The following is a 15,202-nucleotide window of genomic DNA, read 5'->3' as shown; positions in this document are numbered from 1 at the left end:
AATAAAAATATAGCTATTTATTTTCCAGCAACTGATAACATCTTAAGTGTTTTTCCCTCTTCTTCTCCAAATTGCTAATTTGCAATGCTGGAGCAAGCAACTTGTCAGAAAATAGCTAAAGATACTGACTAAAACTTCAGTAATATACTTTTAATACTCCACAGGTATCTTCCTACAGATATGTACCTATAGATATGTCAGTGTTATAGTGACACACTTCACATGAATGTTATCTTATGAGGCACACTGGAAGGACCACAAAAAGATAAGTAGGCCCAAGGCTCCCCAAATAACGAGTCTGAAGTTTACTTGTCAGTAAAAATATACCAAATACATGTGGTTTTCAGTTATTACTCCTTTTGGTTTTTTGAAACTAAGAACCTTAACAGAGTTGCAAGGGTAAGTAACTCAATTACTACCTGTAACTATTATTTTTCAGACCACTAACAATATATTACTTATAAAGGTTACAAGCATTCACTGGAGCAGAGTGCAAGAGGCTTGTCTTGTTCCAGGCAATACAGAAGCAGCAAATTGTAGAACCCTTCCGTTAGGCACAAGCAACTGGTGAATTTTATTTACAAAATAAATTAATAAAAAGGAAAAAGGGAGGAAGTTTTTGAAAAGAGGCAGCGAATGCATTAGTAGCTGTGTATGAAAATACCAGCCTACAGAGGAAAATGCAACTTTCACTACCTTTCACTCATATTTATGTAGGAAATCAGTCATAGCTACAGCTGTGTGAATGAGTTCACCAGCTGAATTAAAGAAAAATAGAAGAGTTTTTTTAGTTGAGCTAATTCTTTACAGAAAAGGTGATACAACTTTTGTGAATTATATTGAGTTTTCAAGGCAGTTTTAACTTTCAAAATTTACCAACCATAACGTGAATTAGCAAATAGTTTCAGTCAGTGTACAACTAGGTTTTGGTGAACAATTTACTTGTTCAAAGTGTCAAGAATAGGAAAAGTTCACAGAAAAATACCTGAAGACCAACATGGAATTCTGCAAATAACAAAACAAGCAGGTCCATGTGATAAATGAGATCCAGAAAATTTCTCTCTGCTTTGTTCTTTTTTATTTACTAGTACCCAGTCTAACAGCATAGATAGAATAACAGTATCCCTGTTACCCTTGAAATACCCGTGATGTTGTGTATTTTGAGTAGGAAAACAAGAAAAGCTGTCAACAAGTGAAATGCAGAAGTGCAACAAACTACATAGCTTTTAACAGGAATTATTAAAACAACTATTTACAGGAATAGTTAGCCAAAAGAAGAAATGCTATGCTAAAAATGCACCTGGCAAACTATTAAAAAGGTGACTGTAATAAGATAAAGGTAAAATGAGGGTATTTACTGGCATACATATGAAATGAGAAATTCCCAGTAAGGAAAGCAAAATATTTTCATTAAATAGTCATTAAACAAAATTCTCTCTCCTTGATCATGGTAGGAGCAGAGGGTATTTTGTTAAGAATCAAGTTCTCAATAATGGATGAATTTTTTTAGAATACATTTGGATTTATTCTGGAAAAAGATATCACTTCTACAGGACTGGAATTTATCACAGTAAACAAAGTGGAAATTCCTATTGGGCTAAAACGAAGGCAGAAGAGCTGTGTCCATTATTATTGTACAGAACTACAGCATTTTTCAGGATTTCAGACAACAAATGTTTTTGGAAAAGATTAGTACAAGTGGAATTTGAAGATACCATACATCCATCTGAAGTTTTATGTCTATAGAAGCATAAAGAGGAATAGCATCAAACTGGCTGTACATTAGCACAGTAAAACTAATCTCTACTGCGTATGTACAGTTAGTCCCAAAACATCCAGAAATACTGGACCATCGTTATGCATTCACTGTTCAGTTAATCTGACCTGCAAAGATCAATAGATCCCAAATGCACCCACTTCACTGTGCTTGCACACAACATAACATATTTGCATCGATTTGCTTGGGAAATCCTGCATAAATTTTTTGTAACCCTATGACTCTGAAATGATAAAGAATTTAATTTTAAGGAAGAGACATGTTTATCATCATAGGTTACTTGAAAAAAAGGCACAAGACATTTCAGGTTTAAGATTACTTTTATCAGCCAAAAGGACACTGTTGCAAAATTCCTTCAAACAGCAGCAGAAGTCCAACCTCAGAGCCAATTATTATTATGGTAGCTGAAAGATTATTAAAAATCAACACCTAAAACAAAAGAACTTATGAATAGTTTTCATTTATTTAGGCCTTTTAAAAAAATATCAAGTAGTCACAAAATCTTTTGAAATCATCAGATCACACCTTTTGCTTATAGGTAAGTTTCCTTGGGGGAGCAGAAGTGGTAGCAAGCTGACAGTTTTTATCTTAAGTGTCTCTTCTTTAGCCACTTTAGCCACTCTGAAAAGACTCCCCCCTGTTTCCTTAGGGTAACACATTCAAGTCCAGAATCTTAATGACAGTGGACTTCCAGGAACAATTTTTTCCTCTTTGAGAGTTTCTGTGAATCCAAAGAATCAAGAAAGATTTAAAAACCATGAAGCCTTCTTTTCAAAAATCTGATTTTGTGCACAAACATGGCAAAATATCTGTTGGCTAAGTATTTAACTAGATTTTTTTCCAGAATAGTTCTACATGACCAGGATTGCTTGCATTTTTAAGACAGAGGCCATACAGGCAGAAACTCAATTCAAGACTGAATAAATTGTGGAAGAAGAATTGTTAAGAGGGAGGTTTGCAGCTACAACTGAAAACTGAAAAGGAATCAGGGCTGTAACAAAACTTACCTTGAGACAGATCATTTAGTTCCTACCCCTCTCTCAGATTCCTGCTCACACCCCAAGGACAGCTCTGATACTTACGAGGCAGCTGAAATGCCATAGCTGACATCCCTGCGCGTTAGGGTTACACAGCACATACTTCGTGCTACCCTAATACTCCAGTGTGGTACAGTAACAATGCAGCAGCTGCTTGGGGAGCTGAGGCCTTCTGGAGCAGGGGCAGAAGTCTCAGAGATCACGGAGGACAGCTGGGAGCAGAAATTATGACAGCCACCTCAAGGTAAACCACTCAAGTCAAAGCCATGAAGCTGTGAAGAGCAGGACTTCCAGAAAGAATTACTAGCTTCACAGATTAAAGTTCCTATTAAATTTGTTGGAGAAACAGATGACAGGTCAGCTGAATATGCCAGAATTAAACCATACAACATAACAACCACTACCGGAGAAGAGCATGCACCTGCTTTACACAGTAGCTTGCCTCCACTGTTTCCTATTTGAAATGATCAAGATGTCTAAAGGAGGGTAAAATGCTCCAGTTTTAGTTGAGAGGTGCATGCTCACCAATGCAAGCAGTCAGTGCCCCACTCTTTCCACCCCATGCACAGCAGCAAAACTTACAGGCAACATAAAACAACAAGAAAAAGAAACCAGAAAAGCAAAGAGAAAAATCAGGAATGTATCAAGATTACACAGAAGCACTTACAAGAAATTTTGAGAATTCCTCATAGTTGCTGAGAGAAGTAGCTGACTGAGGTGATGCAGATATTAGCCCTTCCAAGGTCTTAAAAGAAAAATTCTACAATGCTGCATCTGTATCTGTATTTTTAAATAGTAAATAAGCCACTCGGGAGTGGCTTAGTATATATTTTGGGAATGGGGTATGACAGATGAGTCAGAGTCAATGCTGTTTGTTTATATCGACACTGACGAAGACAGTTAAGAGTTAGTTGTTTATTTTGTGTGCCCCTAAAATTGGATCTTTTAAATTGAACCTGGAACACTGCTATACCACAGGAATTTCTATTTACTTGGTGCAAATGAATTTCCATTGGATTCCCACTGGAACAGCCTGAAAAAGTTAAAGGAAGCAACTCTACGGCCAGCACAACTAAACAGAGGCAGAGGAAGTTGTCCTAGATACCCTTAGCTAAAGTAAACACCTTATTCAAGGTACTTTTTATTAGCAGATATAGTCTGTTTGGAATAATAACCAACCAAGTAAAAGGCAAAACCTCTCATGACTGTGCCTAACTTCCCGTTGAAGCTGAGGATTCTTTACAGCTTACTCTGATAAGTGTACTATGATAAATAAAAAAACCCCAAAACCCTCACAATACTGTATGGGAAATGCAATACTTCACATCTCTTGCAAAAAATTCTAATTGAATATATTCATTCATGAATCTACTCTGATATGAATGTTTCTACATACCGATGCGTCCAACTGTTCAGCTTTCAGGCTGGTCTTTTTTACAGTCCGTTTATGAATACAACAGTAATAAATCTGTAAATAGTTGCTAACTTGTACAGTATAGTGTACATAACAGTTGGGAAAACAAAGTGATCACCAAGTGAGAAAGTAATACATATTTAACATACTGATTCAAACATCCAATGAGCAATTTTTTGTTTGCTTGTTGGTACCCTCCTCCCTCCAGCCAAAGTTAGAAGAGGTCAATCCTTTGAAAGACTTACTGCCTCTGAATAGCTAGCATCATTGAACAGCAATGAATGCCAGCAAGAGTTATGCTATTCATAACAAGCACCAATCACACAGTCTAATAATTAATTCAAATGAGAGAAGAAGTGAAAATTTTATTTACATCATGTTCTGAATATATACTAGTTCTGCCTATGAGAATAGTCAAAGAAAGATTTCAAAACAAGAGAGATTTTTCCCTCAGTTCAGGTGTATGTACTCAAGAACCACAGGAAGTCATGCTTTGCTTTCCTCTCGATTTACTTGAGCATTAACACAAACCCTTCTGCAGAAATGATGGGTCTAACTACTTCATGGTACAGTTAAACTCCCAAAGTAGCAAAAGAAATCAGATTATTCTCCCCAGAAATTTTCTTACAAGCTGAGTTTCTATCACTAGCAGATTAATTTTAAAAATATAAAAACATAGACATATACTTACAGTACCTTTAGATCAAGCATATCAGTGCATTTTTAAAATAAATTAATACATACTTCCCCTGTTGTGGAATTAAAAGTACTCAATTTGTAGGATTTTGAAGCAGAAAAAAATGTATTTTCTAACTACAGCACAAAATAAATGTCGTTTTTAGAAAGTATCACAAAATCAAGGAAACAAAACTACCTCAGGCCTGAATTTGCTTTCTTATTCTTATGACTAGAGCAGAAAAATAACATTTTGAAGAATTCTAGTGTTCATCCTGCAAAAAGGATGATTAAAAATGAAAAAAGTTGTTTTAACTTTTGAAAATTAAATAAACCTATTTCCAACAACGAAAAAAAACCAGCAGCTTTTTCAATAAACATTTAGAAGCCAGCATCTTCTGTCCTCCTCCTCTTAACAAGTCTCCAAAGTAATTACATTCTCTTATCAAAAATCCTTCAGTATACAGCCAGTGCTATACCATTAACAACTTCACAAACTTAAAAAACCAAAATAATTGAAAAACAAAAATGCAAAGATGCTAAGTCAAAACTGGATTTATATATACATACCACACATATGCCTCCATACCTAGGTCATGACTATAAATTCATATACATACACACGTGTACCCATGCATATAGCTTACAACTTTAAGCAGTTATGAATTTCTGGGGACTTTAATACATACAATATACAACTAAATTGAGAAGACTCAGGGCATAAAAAGACATGTTCTGACTGATTTAGTTGGAGCCAGTTAAGAATTTATAATCACTAGCTGTTGATGTTCATTGAGCTGTGCAAGACATCATGCAAGCCTTCATAGTCCATTTCAACACAAAATCATAGCTCAAGATGACTTAAATGAAGTGGCATAATTTTGCAGTGAAACAGACTTAAGAGTATATACACAGTCCCCATGCCATCTGCACCACCACCAGCCTGCAGAAGAGGTGCAGCAAGTACTGAATCCGGCAGCCAGATCTGCAAGAGCTTTGCATCTTTCTCCTCACAATGACTGACCTCAACTCCTCCTTCAGTGCACTCACTATCACAGAGGGTCTCCCCCAGATGCTTGCCCCTCCCAATACTGTTCTTTCATTTTAATTCAGCTTTACCCTTTATCTAGTTGCTACTCTGGAAATGTTCTTCAGTAAGTTGACTAAACTACTGGCCCTGTCATGCGCCCTTTCCGTTCTCAAGTCATCTTCTAGAATTAGTAAGAGAAGTATTGTTTAGAATCATATCATTATTTTAATAGCACCTTGAGCATTTCATAGCCTCAGTACTGAAGTTTTAAAAGTGTGGTAACTCTCACACAAATGTTCTCCAAGCTACAGTTTTAACCATAAGGATACCATGCAGAGGTGATAAATTCCATCACAGAAATAAAGATCAATCAGGACTCACTTGGAAAACTTAACTTCTACCAACCACATTACGTTAATTGTAAGAACTTTTTATTTTTTTTTAAGGAGTAAAACATCTGACACAATGGCTAACTTAGAAAGAAAAAAGGAAAGCAACCAAAAAACCCAAGTCAACACAAAAGAACCCAAACTCTTCTAAAGAATCTAACCAGAGTATTATCCAGGAGAAAGGGAATGATAAGTTTAAGAATTCAACACTCAAATATAAAAAAAATAATTATTTTAAATCAATCAAACGTTAGAACTTTGCAATACAGAAACCGGTATGCTTACCTAGCATACGAATGTACAACGCAGTCTGATCAGAGCTGTCATAGGAAATGGCTCCACGTCTCTGCAAACAAAAAAACCAAACAAAAGTCTCTTTTTTGCAAGTTAGAACTGAATAATTTTTAAATTGAAATGAAAATAAAGTATTAATTGTTCATTTCCAATTTAACTCTCAAAATTAATTTTGGAAACTTGAACATGCATCTTTCAAATATATATACATATATACTGATTTTGTTTTAGGAGGAGACAAAAGAAGGACAGGAATTGGTAGTAAATAGATTATGAAAAACAGGACCAGAGTGTAGAAAAAATATCCCCCCTAAATTTCTTTCCTGATGCTCCTCAATCATTCCCGCACACTAAAAAAAGACACAGAACAAGATTAAGCAGACACAAAAAGAAATGTTCCTCATAACCTTCTACAATGTCATACTTAAAACAAATACTTGCAGTTCTTGGTTTGTTTGTTTATTTACTTTTACCTATGGGGTATTTCCATCTCTCAAAGCTAAAAGTAGTTTAAAAAGAAGTAAAATAACTCAAATGACACCATTACTGCAGTGCTAGGAATTGAACCTATATTCTGCAAGGACAGCACTTGGCTGCCACATGCTACTTTAATTCCTCTCAGTACTTTCTGTAGGCAAATCAAGGTACAACTGAAGAAGGATGTAATACATAAAGGTATTTTAAAGAAAACAAGCAAGTGGTATTTCACATTTGATGAGAAAAGTCTAGAAGAGTCATCAAGCTACCCATGCACGACATTGAGATACTCCCATATAGGCTGTATTTCTTACCTACACAAAATATGTATGTTCCATACATATTCAGCTAATGGGATAATAGTTATAATCCAGGAAGACTCTCACAAGTGTTGTGAACTGGTCCTCTAATAGCTAAAAACTGGAGGAATGTTCTCATAGTTACACAACACTGGCATCATGTAGTCTTCAAAGCTTGGCACAACCTAGCAGCCAGCCTCACGCCTTGCCTTTACTGTAGTTCCAACATCTTCTGCCACTTCCTAGAGCCTTCATTAATGTTATTTCTTAACCCTTGGATCAGAGAATCACCTTCACAATCAGACTTCAATTTTGCCAGTTCACAACATTTGTTCTTTAAAGAAATAAGATTTTTTTTGCATGTGTGCGCATTAAAAACTCCTATGACCTTTCTGTGTCCACCACACTTCTTATTTACACTGAGGACAGTGAAGTCCTGGGTGCCACAGAGGGTTATTATACCCCTTTGAGAACTTCAGATAAAAGCCAGCCTGGAGGTGAACGCAGTCACCCATTTTTTCCTGTGTAGCAGGAACAACACTACACCGGGGACACGTAACAGCCTAAAAATGCACAAGTTCAAAAGATGGGAAATCAAACTATGTTAGGAAACAGGACAGAAAAATAGATGTTGGATATTGAGATGAATTCTAAAAGAAAGAAAAAGACATAAAGAAACAAATTACTTGGAAGGGGAAAAAAGGCAAAATTGCATATAAACAGTTATCTACAGAGCAAATTGAATGCACACAAAGAGGGACTAGAGATTAATAACCTCTATCAGCATGATTTGTACACCTGATGTGTTGACTCCAAACCCAGAAGTTACACTTAATTGTTTTAATATTTTTCATGTTAGAACAAGAAAAAACCTTACACATGAAATCAGAGAAGTTTTTCCAAAGGTAAGCTTAAGATTTAATTACAGAAATGACCGAAGACCTAGCTCCAAAAGGGGTTTAATTATAATAGCTGTTGTAAAGACTACAAGGGAGAACTTCCTGTACAGCACTTTTATGTTGTCTCAGCTTTTGTTATGTATTTCCTCGGAAGATCATAAGCTATGCAAATAATCCTTCCCTTGAAATAACGTTTGTACAGCATTTCTTACAGCAACGTGCCTGTCCTGATAAGATGCATTGCTGCCTTTCCTATCAGCCAGAAAACGATGCTGATTCCCCACTAACATTTTCCAATTTCTTCATATAACCTACCTTTGAATTTCAGCAAATCTCAGCTGAATATCTTTTCAGTAGCCTGGAACATTTCGTATCACTGACTAAGCACAATCAGTGATGTAATTTAGTGCTAACTTGCAATTTGCACCTGTCTATCACAGATTTCTGGACATGTCCAGTACAGTTCTGTAATCTAATACAGGAGAGAAAGCTAAGCACACATGCAGCTAGAAGAACCATGCCCAAATGGAGCATTAATCTCTGAGAAGGAAAACAATACACACAGATTTACTGAAAAATAAATCCTTTTGATGTGTTGATTCTAAAATATTACTTGCTCTCTAAAATCTAAAATATTATTTGCTAGGTAAAGTAGTACATCCATGTATGATATCAAACACAAAGCACATTTTTAGAAACATAAACCAGTTACTTATACAAACAAGTGACTTCAATCTGAGAGCACTCTGAAAGATCTCATAGGAATCTTTAAACAATCAAATCCTTTTAAAATTACCTTTCAAAGTTTGGTGTCCTAAGGAAAAAATTTATTGTGTAAACCTTCTAATAATACTTCAAAAGTAGCAGGACAATTTCACTAATTTTGCTAAAAGGGTAGAGGTCCTAAACATACTTCATTCATTGAAATTTGTTAAATAAAATAGATAAGAGGAAAACATTTACTAGCAAGTTCCACCAAGGGACAGATACAGGGTGGGTGATGAGTGGTCAGATCTCGGACCTTTAGACCTGGCAAATAAGTGAGGTACAGATAGTTTCAAGCATTGTGGTGGGCAGTCAGACAGAGGAGGGAGCTAATGGTACAGAGGTTTTAGCAACTTGTGACAGGTAGGTAAATTAAATAATATTACGCTCATCCAGCCATGGATTGCTTTCTGTCAGCTCACGCTCCGAACTATGTACCGCAGGTTGAGGTATATCACCTATTTTCCCACTTCAAATAATACTGTCAGCATATTTGTTACACTACCCCCTATACTAGTCTAGAAAAAGGCAAGAAAAAAAAGCAAAAAAAGATAAATTTAATCCACCCTGCCTGTGGTTCTTTAAGATACCCTGCCCAGATTCCACTTGTTAAATCCAGCAAACAGAAAGACCAGATTTAATGCATCAGCTTCTACTGAGATATGAACTGTCATATGCAGCAAGTGTGGAAGCAAGGAAGTGGAAAGGCAAATACGTCTTGAAGAACTAAAGTTTCTGTAAAGCACTAAATTGTTCAAACAATTTAATTACCAGGATTCTACCTTTGATGACCACCAAAAACACCTCCTCCCTCATTGCTAATCAAAGACCCACTCTCCGTAGTCTACACCAAGACATCAAGACTATACTTACACTTAAAATTTACCTTATATACACAGTTGAGATGACTGTAGCATACACTGTATCAGCCTACTTAGAAATCTTGGCTAAAAACTTCACGGACAGAGCTTGACTTCTGGCACTTCAAAATATGACGTTATTGTTAATATTGTTAACTCGTTTAGCATAAAATTTATTTTCTAGATCTCTGCCACTCCTTTGGTCTACCTGAAGCTTTGTACCTGTTAACAACCGTAAAGCACATTGAACTCCTTGACCCTCTGTACAAATCTCAAACAAATAAGCATCATTCCAACAGGCAGACAGAATTACTAGTGCTCAAACTGAAGACAATCCTAATATGTTTAGGAAGGTTCCCTTTCCAAGCACAAGGACAACTTGGTCCAGTGGGACCAAGTCTGCTGGACTCCAAGCGATTCAACAAATTCCTCAAATGATTAGGTGAGGTTCTTAACCACACCGCTCCTTTCCAGACATGAGCGCAGCCATCTGAACTGGGTGGGCTGTTTTGCTTCAGCAGTGAAGACAGATGTCAGAAAGATGACTGGGAAGTATTGTTTACAGTGGACTTCCACTTTGAAAACTCCACCTTAAATTTCAGTTTCATGTTAAGAGTGTCATTTATTCTTCCAAAGGGCAATGTAGTAAGAAAAGCTTTCATTTCTCCTCTCTTTTGTAACATCTTTATGGAAAGTGAATGGAAGAAGTTCAAACTAAAGTGGAAGATTAATCCTTTAAGAACAACCATGATACAAGGAGTCCACAAGAACAGGAGAAGCAAGTATCTACCAAAAGATAGATTTAAGTCAGATCTTTCTGAAAATCTTTTCACAAGAGCATAGGAAGTTATTAAAGGCCATGCAACGGGAATGACATGCCAAAATAGCACACAGATATATCTTCAAAGGGAAACTACTTCAGTGATGCTGGGGAGTACAGCATATGCATGTAACACTTAGAAACAGAGCACCTGCTGCTGTTTGTGCCAAACAGAAACGTTTCCATTGATGTATCAGTTTTATCACAAGGACTTCCCAATCCAGTTCAGAGCAGAGCACCAGCATTACTGTTGGACACTTCATTTTGGCAAGCGCCGGCTAGCCAGCTTTTGGGCTGTCAAGCAAAACAATGGCTGGTCTCATTCTGTAACAGCAGAAAGAAATCAGTAGAGCTGCTGGCCTTCAAAATTCAGTACCTCCCATCAGAAAGAACCATCTATGCTTTTTGATGGAGTACACAACCCTCATCTTGCGACTCAGTTGTTTATTCAGAAGCTAGGAAAGAAAAGCCAGAGGACAGCAACACAGCCAGTCTGGCATTTTTACCTACTTGGCTCTTCTGCCCAAGTTACATGCCCGACAATCAGAGCGCTGTTTTGAGTAAAAGAAATTAAGAACAAGTTTGGAGAAGTTGTTATACCATGGCAACTGCAATTTACTGGTTATGCTCCCTCAAAAATACACACTTGGAAACTATTTTAGATTCTAAGACAGTTTATCAACTAGAAGTCCCTAGACTGACAAACTAACTAGACCAGATTTCTCCAACTATTATTGGATTTCAAAAGCGAGACTGTCATTTATCATAATTCTTAGAATTATTTCAAGTAATTAAAAGTTCCATGCTAACATAAGATCCACAGTTTTCCACAAGGCATCACCAAGTTTTTACTCACTAAAGCACTGTAAAATGTTCTTTTAAAGCACTTAAGAAACTGTCACTGAACTCAGGCAAGCCACTGCAAAACAGCCCTACAATTATTTTCTAAATATTTCACTGAAGTTCAAAGCAGTATTTTGAAAGTTTATCAAACCAGTGATAAGAAAATGTAATTTCAGGAAGGCAATACTAATCAGCAATAAGACACACACCCCCTTCAAATATCTGAATGTGGCAATTTTAATAATTTCTTCCATATAAAGCTATTTCACATGATAGTCTCCCAAGACAGATGGCAATCATTTTTAAACTTAGCTACTGGTTGAATGATAGTTATCAGCGTTACTGACAACCACATCTAACAAGCATCTGTAAGGGGTTTTTTTCTCTCATACACCTTAGATGTATATCATGTGGCATCATAAGTTTACCCAAAGTTTTATCAACATAAAAACTTCAAGATTTAACAAAAATACACAAAACAAAAGCTTGAAAATTGATCAGAAAAGAAAGCATAGTAAAAAAAAAAATCAGAAGTGATTGACTTAAATGAGGACAGAAACATACAGGGGTATTACCTTTAGAAACCAAAGCAGAATGGCAGAACTTAAAAGCAACAGCAAAATAGAATAATTGGATGAACACAAAAAAAAATTCTTTAAAAGAAACAACCGTTAGCACATTTAAAAACACAACCATAAATAGTAGAGGTTTTTATGCTTAACTGTATTATGTCAGCTACCTGGAATTCCTCTTTTTCTCACCTTAACAGAATCTTTGACCAAACTGAATTACAGACATAATCCTTAAGCAGGCCTTTTATGTCAAGTTTCAGGAAACCAGCAATTCAACAGTATACCAGTAAAATGCAGATGACTTACTAGGCCAACACACTGGCTGTAAAACTTTGGCATTTAGAATCTGCCTTCAGTCACAAGTGAACATCCGTTAGGGTATCCTGGTCTTTTTCTTAATGTGACAGGAGTTATCACAAGTGCTAGCAACTAAGCCTGACTGGTTTTGCTTTTAGTAAATTTATAACTGTTATTGGCAATGACTGAAGAGTACGGGCACGGCTGCCTGGCAAACCTTGTTTTCACAACAAATTCAAATTCATGTTTGTTCAGATTCTCCTGTTAATTGTACAAAAATGTTAAAATTGTGTGTTAATAAAAAACCCTATCTATATATAAATGCATGAACTCTGATTATTTTTTTTCCCCAGTTTCCCTCATTCTCTCCAATGATTCTGGCCCTCCTTCACAATTCTAAACTTAAATTTATTCCTCCTTTGAAATTAACACCAGGTTAGGCAGCGAGCTACGCTGAGAAGAGCCTGGTCTCATCTCCAGGCACCAATCTCGCCTACATTTACTACCACAATATACATTATGAGGACGCTTAGGTCTATTAGCATGAGAGAGTAGGAACTCCTAATGTTGTCTAACATTAGCACACATTTTTCAAAGCACAAGCATCTCAAATGGAAGGGCTACAAAGCAAGCAAAGTAGCCGGTATTTCACCTAGGCAAACAAAACTGGTATTTCCACTCCCGTAACCCTGAAATCAACAATACAAAAAGGATATCCTGTCCAGGAAGCAAAACACACTAATTTGTATTATTCTCACTATGTTTAAAATTGTTTTTCCTTATTTTCACAAAGCCTTTAGAGCGCTATAAAATTGAAGATATGTTAGAGTAAAGGAGGCAAGCAAACCCCTGCCATTCAGAAGCCATTTCAGATCCCTTTTCCCCGTCTCCTAACTGGCACTGCTACAAACACACTCTTCCCACTTCAAGGCAGGCAAAAGTCGAGAGCTACAAAATCATGTATGAACACTTAAGAAGAAACACAGTCTTAAATGATGAATGATGTGTTTCCAAAACAGATTAGATTTAAAAAAGAAAAATAAGTATTCGTGAAGTTCTTAATGACTTGTTTTCTCTCAGGCTACTTATAAACCCAGTTAGTCAAAACCGAATAATAAAATGGCCTACCTTAGAAGTAATCCATTTGATAAGGATCAGAGCTAAACACCAGATCAATGCAATTCCCATTGGATCACCCCCAAGACCTGAAGCATAATCTCCCTGATCCCCGCCAGTGCTGAAAGCTGTGAGAGGGTTTAAGAGCCCAAGAAGTAGCGCGCAGTGGCAAGGCAGAAGGCAGGCAGGCACTGCCTGCACCGCCAACAGCTGCGCGAGGGCTGCAGTCACCTGACAGCCCAGCAATATGCTCCGCGTGAGCAGCACTGCCCTGTACGTCCCGCTGCCAACTCCCTACTCAACAGGAAAGTTTTACAAGCAGAGGAGACAGCAAACAGTAAAACCTTACTAAACCTTACAGAAATGCTAAAGGAAATGACAAACCACGATTACATGCTGTTGTAACATGTATTTTATCACAGCCAAGCTTATTAGAATACAGGATCAAACTCCAGTCCTCAAACCACCAGAGCTCATTCAGGATACCATCTTGCCTTTAAATGCTATGAAGAGCCTGTTTCCAGCAGATTTCACCATAGCCGATATTCACAAGTTCCTTTTATCTTTGCCACCTGGAGAACTGCTGAACTGAACTTCGAAACATATTTCAAGGTTGCTTTTGTAGCAACTTCCTATAAATAATGAAAGAAAGTTAATGCACTGAAGACATGCAATCATTGAAACCAATCACGGTTCTCTAATCTCTTCTTTTGTCCACTAAATACCAAGTCAGCCTTCACACTACCTTTCCAGCCACACATACTCATGCCTGAACTGGCATGTTGCTTCAGTTTATTGCTCCAAGGGTTGAACTTGCCTACGATCCCCCTCTCCCACCCCTGGCACCTTCCAGGGTTGGAAAGCAGACTAACTTCCTCTAAGAGCACTGATTATGCAGCCAAGTGGTCCTATATACTTGGTGTGGCTTTGAGATTAATTTTCGTCATTTTAAGCTGACAAAAAAGTTTCATTTCAGAAATACAAAGAAATCTCAAATACTTTGGGAAAAAAAGCAGCTACAGAGGGGGAAAAAAAGGAACAGAGCATGGGATATTGAGGAATCTACAAGGATGAAGTTGAACAATTGAAAGGAAAATTATACAAAAAGTCTGCTTTTCCTGTATTTTTTTTTTATTATAAGAAGATTATATTGCAAATTCTAATATATGCACAAAATACAAAAGTTAGCACAGATTACCAAAGGAGTAACTTTAGCACTGAGAAATTAATTTCCTTCTGTCCACAGGAAAAGGGGACACATACCACAGTGGATGTTCACTGAATGAAGGAGAAAACTCAGTAACTGGGATAGGGCTCTTTGCTATTTTATAATATGATTTCTAATATTTGTGCTGGCTTTTAAGCTATAATCATGATCTCGGCACCATTACATTCCAAACATATATCTTCTGCTCTCTCACCTCCCCATGCCCCTGAAAACCAGTCTGATCAAAACCGTAGGCAAGAACATTCAGAACAGACCTTTTGGTACCTCGCTTAATGAATGCAGCCCTTATCTAAAGGTCCATCAAGTTCCACCCAAAATACAAACTGTCACAGAGGTAGATTTAAAAACATTACCATCTCCAAACACTTGACAAGGTTAAGACACCCTGACAATTAGTCATCACCAGTCTG

The 15,202-nt window shown here is 36.9% G+C and overlaps 1 protein-coding gene across 2 annotated transcripts in view; it reads right to left on the bottom strand.

Annotated features, from left to right (window-relative positions):
- PDE7A (phosphodiesterase 7A) overlaps positions 1–15,202 on the bottom strand; it is a 75,279-nt gene that overhangs the window by 27,991 nt on the left and 32,086 nt on the right. The window contains exons 1-2 of one of the 2 annotated variants that reach the window (XM_009814309.2): positions 13,577–13,636; positions 6,608–6,668 (exon numbers count right to left, since the gene is read on the bottom strand). In XM_009814309.2, the coding sequence (XP_009812611.1) occupies positions 6,608–6,668; positions 13,577–13,636 (121 nt within the window). Of the gene's footprint in view, positions 1–6,607; positions 6,669–13,576; positions 13,637–15,202 lie in introns of those variants that run through there. The other variant, XM_059815187.1, reaches the window with a different exon arrangement.

This window comes from Gavia stellata, chromosome 3 (assembly GCF_030936135.1).
Source record: "Gavia stellata isolate bGavSte3 chromosome 3, bGavSte3.hap2, whole genome shotgun sequence".
Taxonomy (NCBI): domain Eukaryota; kingdom Metazoa; phylum Chordata; class Aves; order Gaviiformes; family Gaviidae; genus Gavia; species Gavia stellata.
The sequence above is the reverse complement of the archived record's forward strand: the minus strand, read 5'-3'. Positions and strand labels throughout refer to the sequence as shown.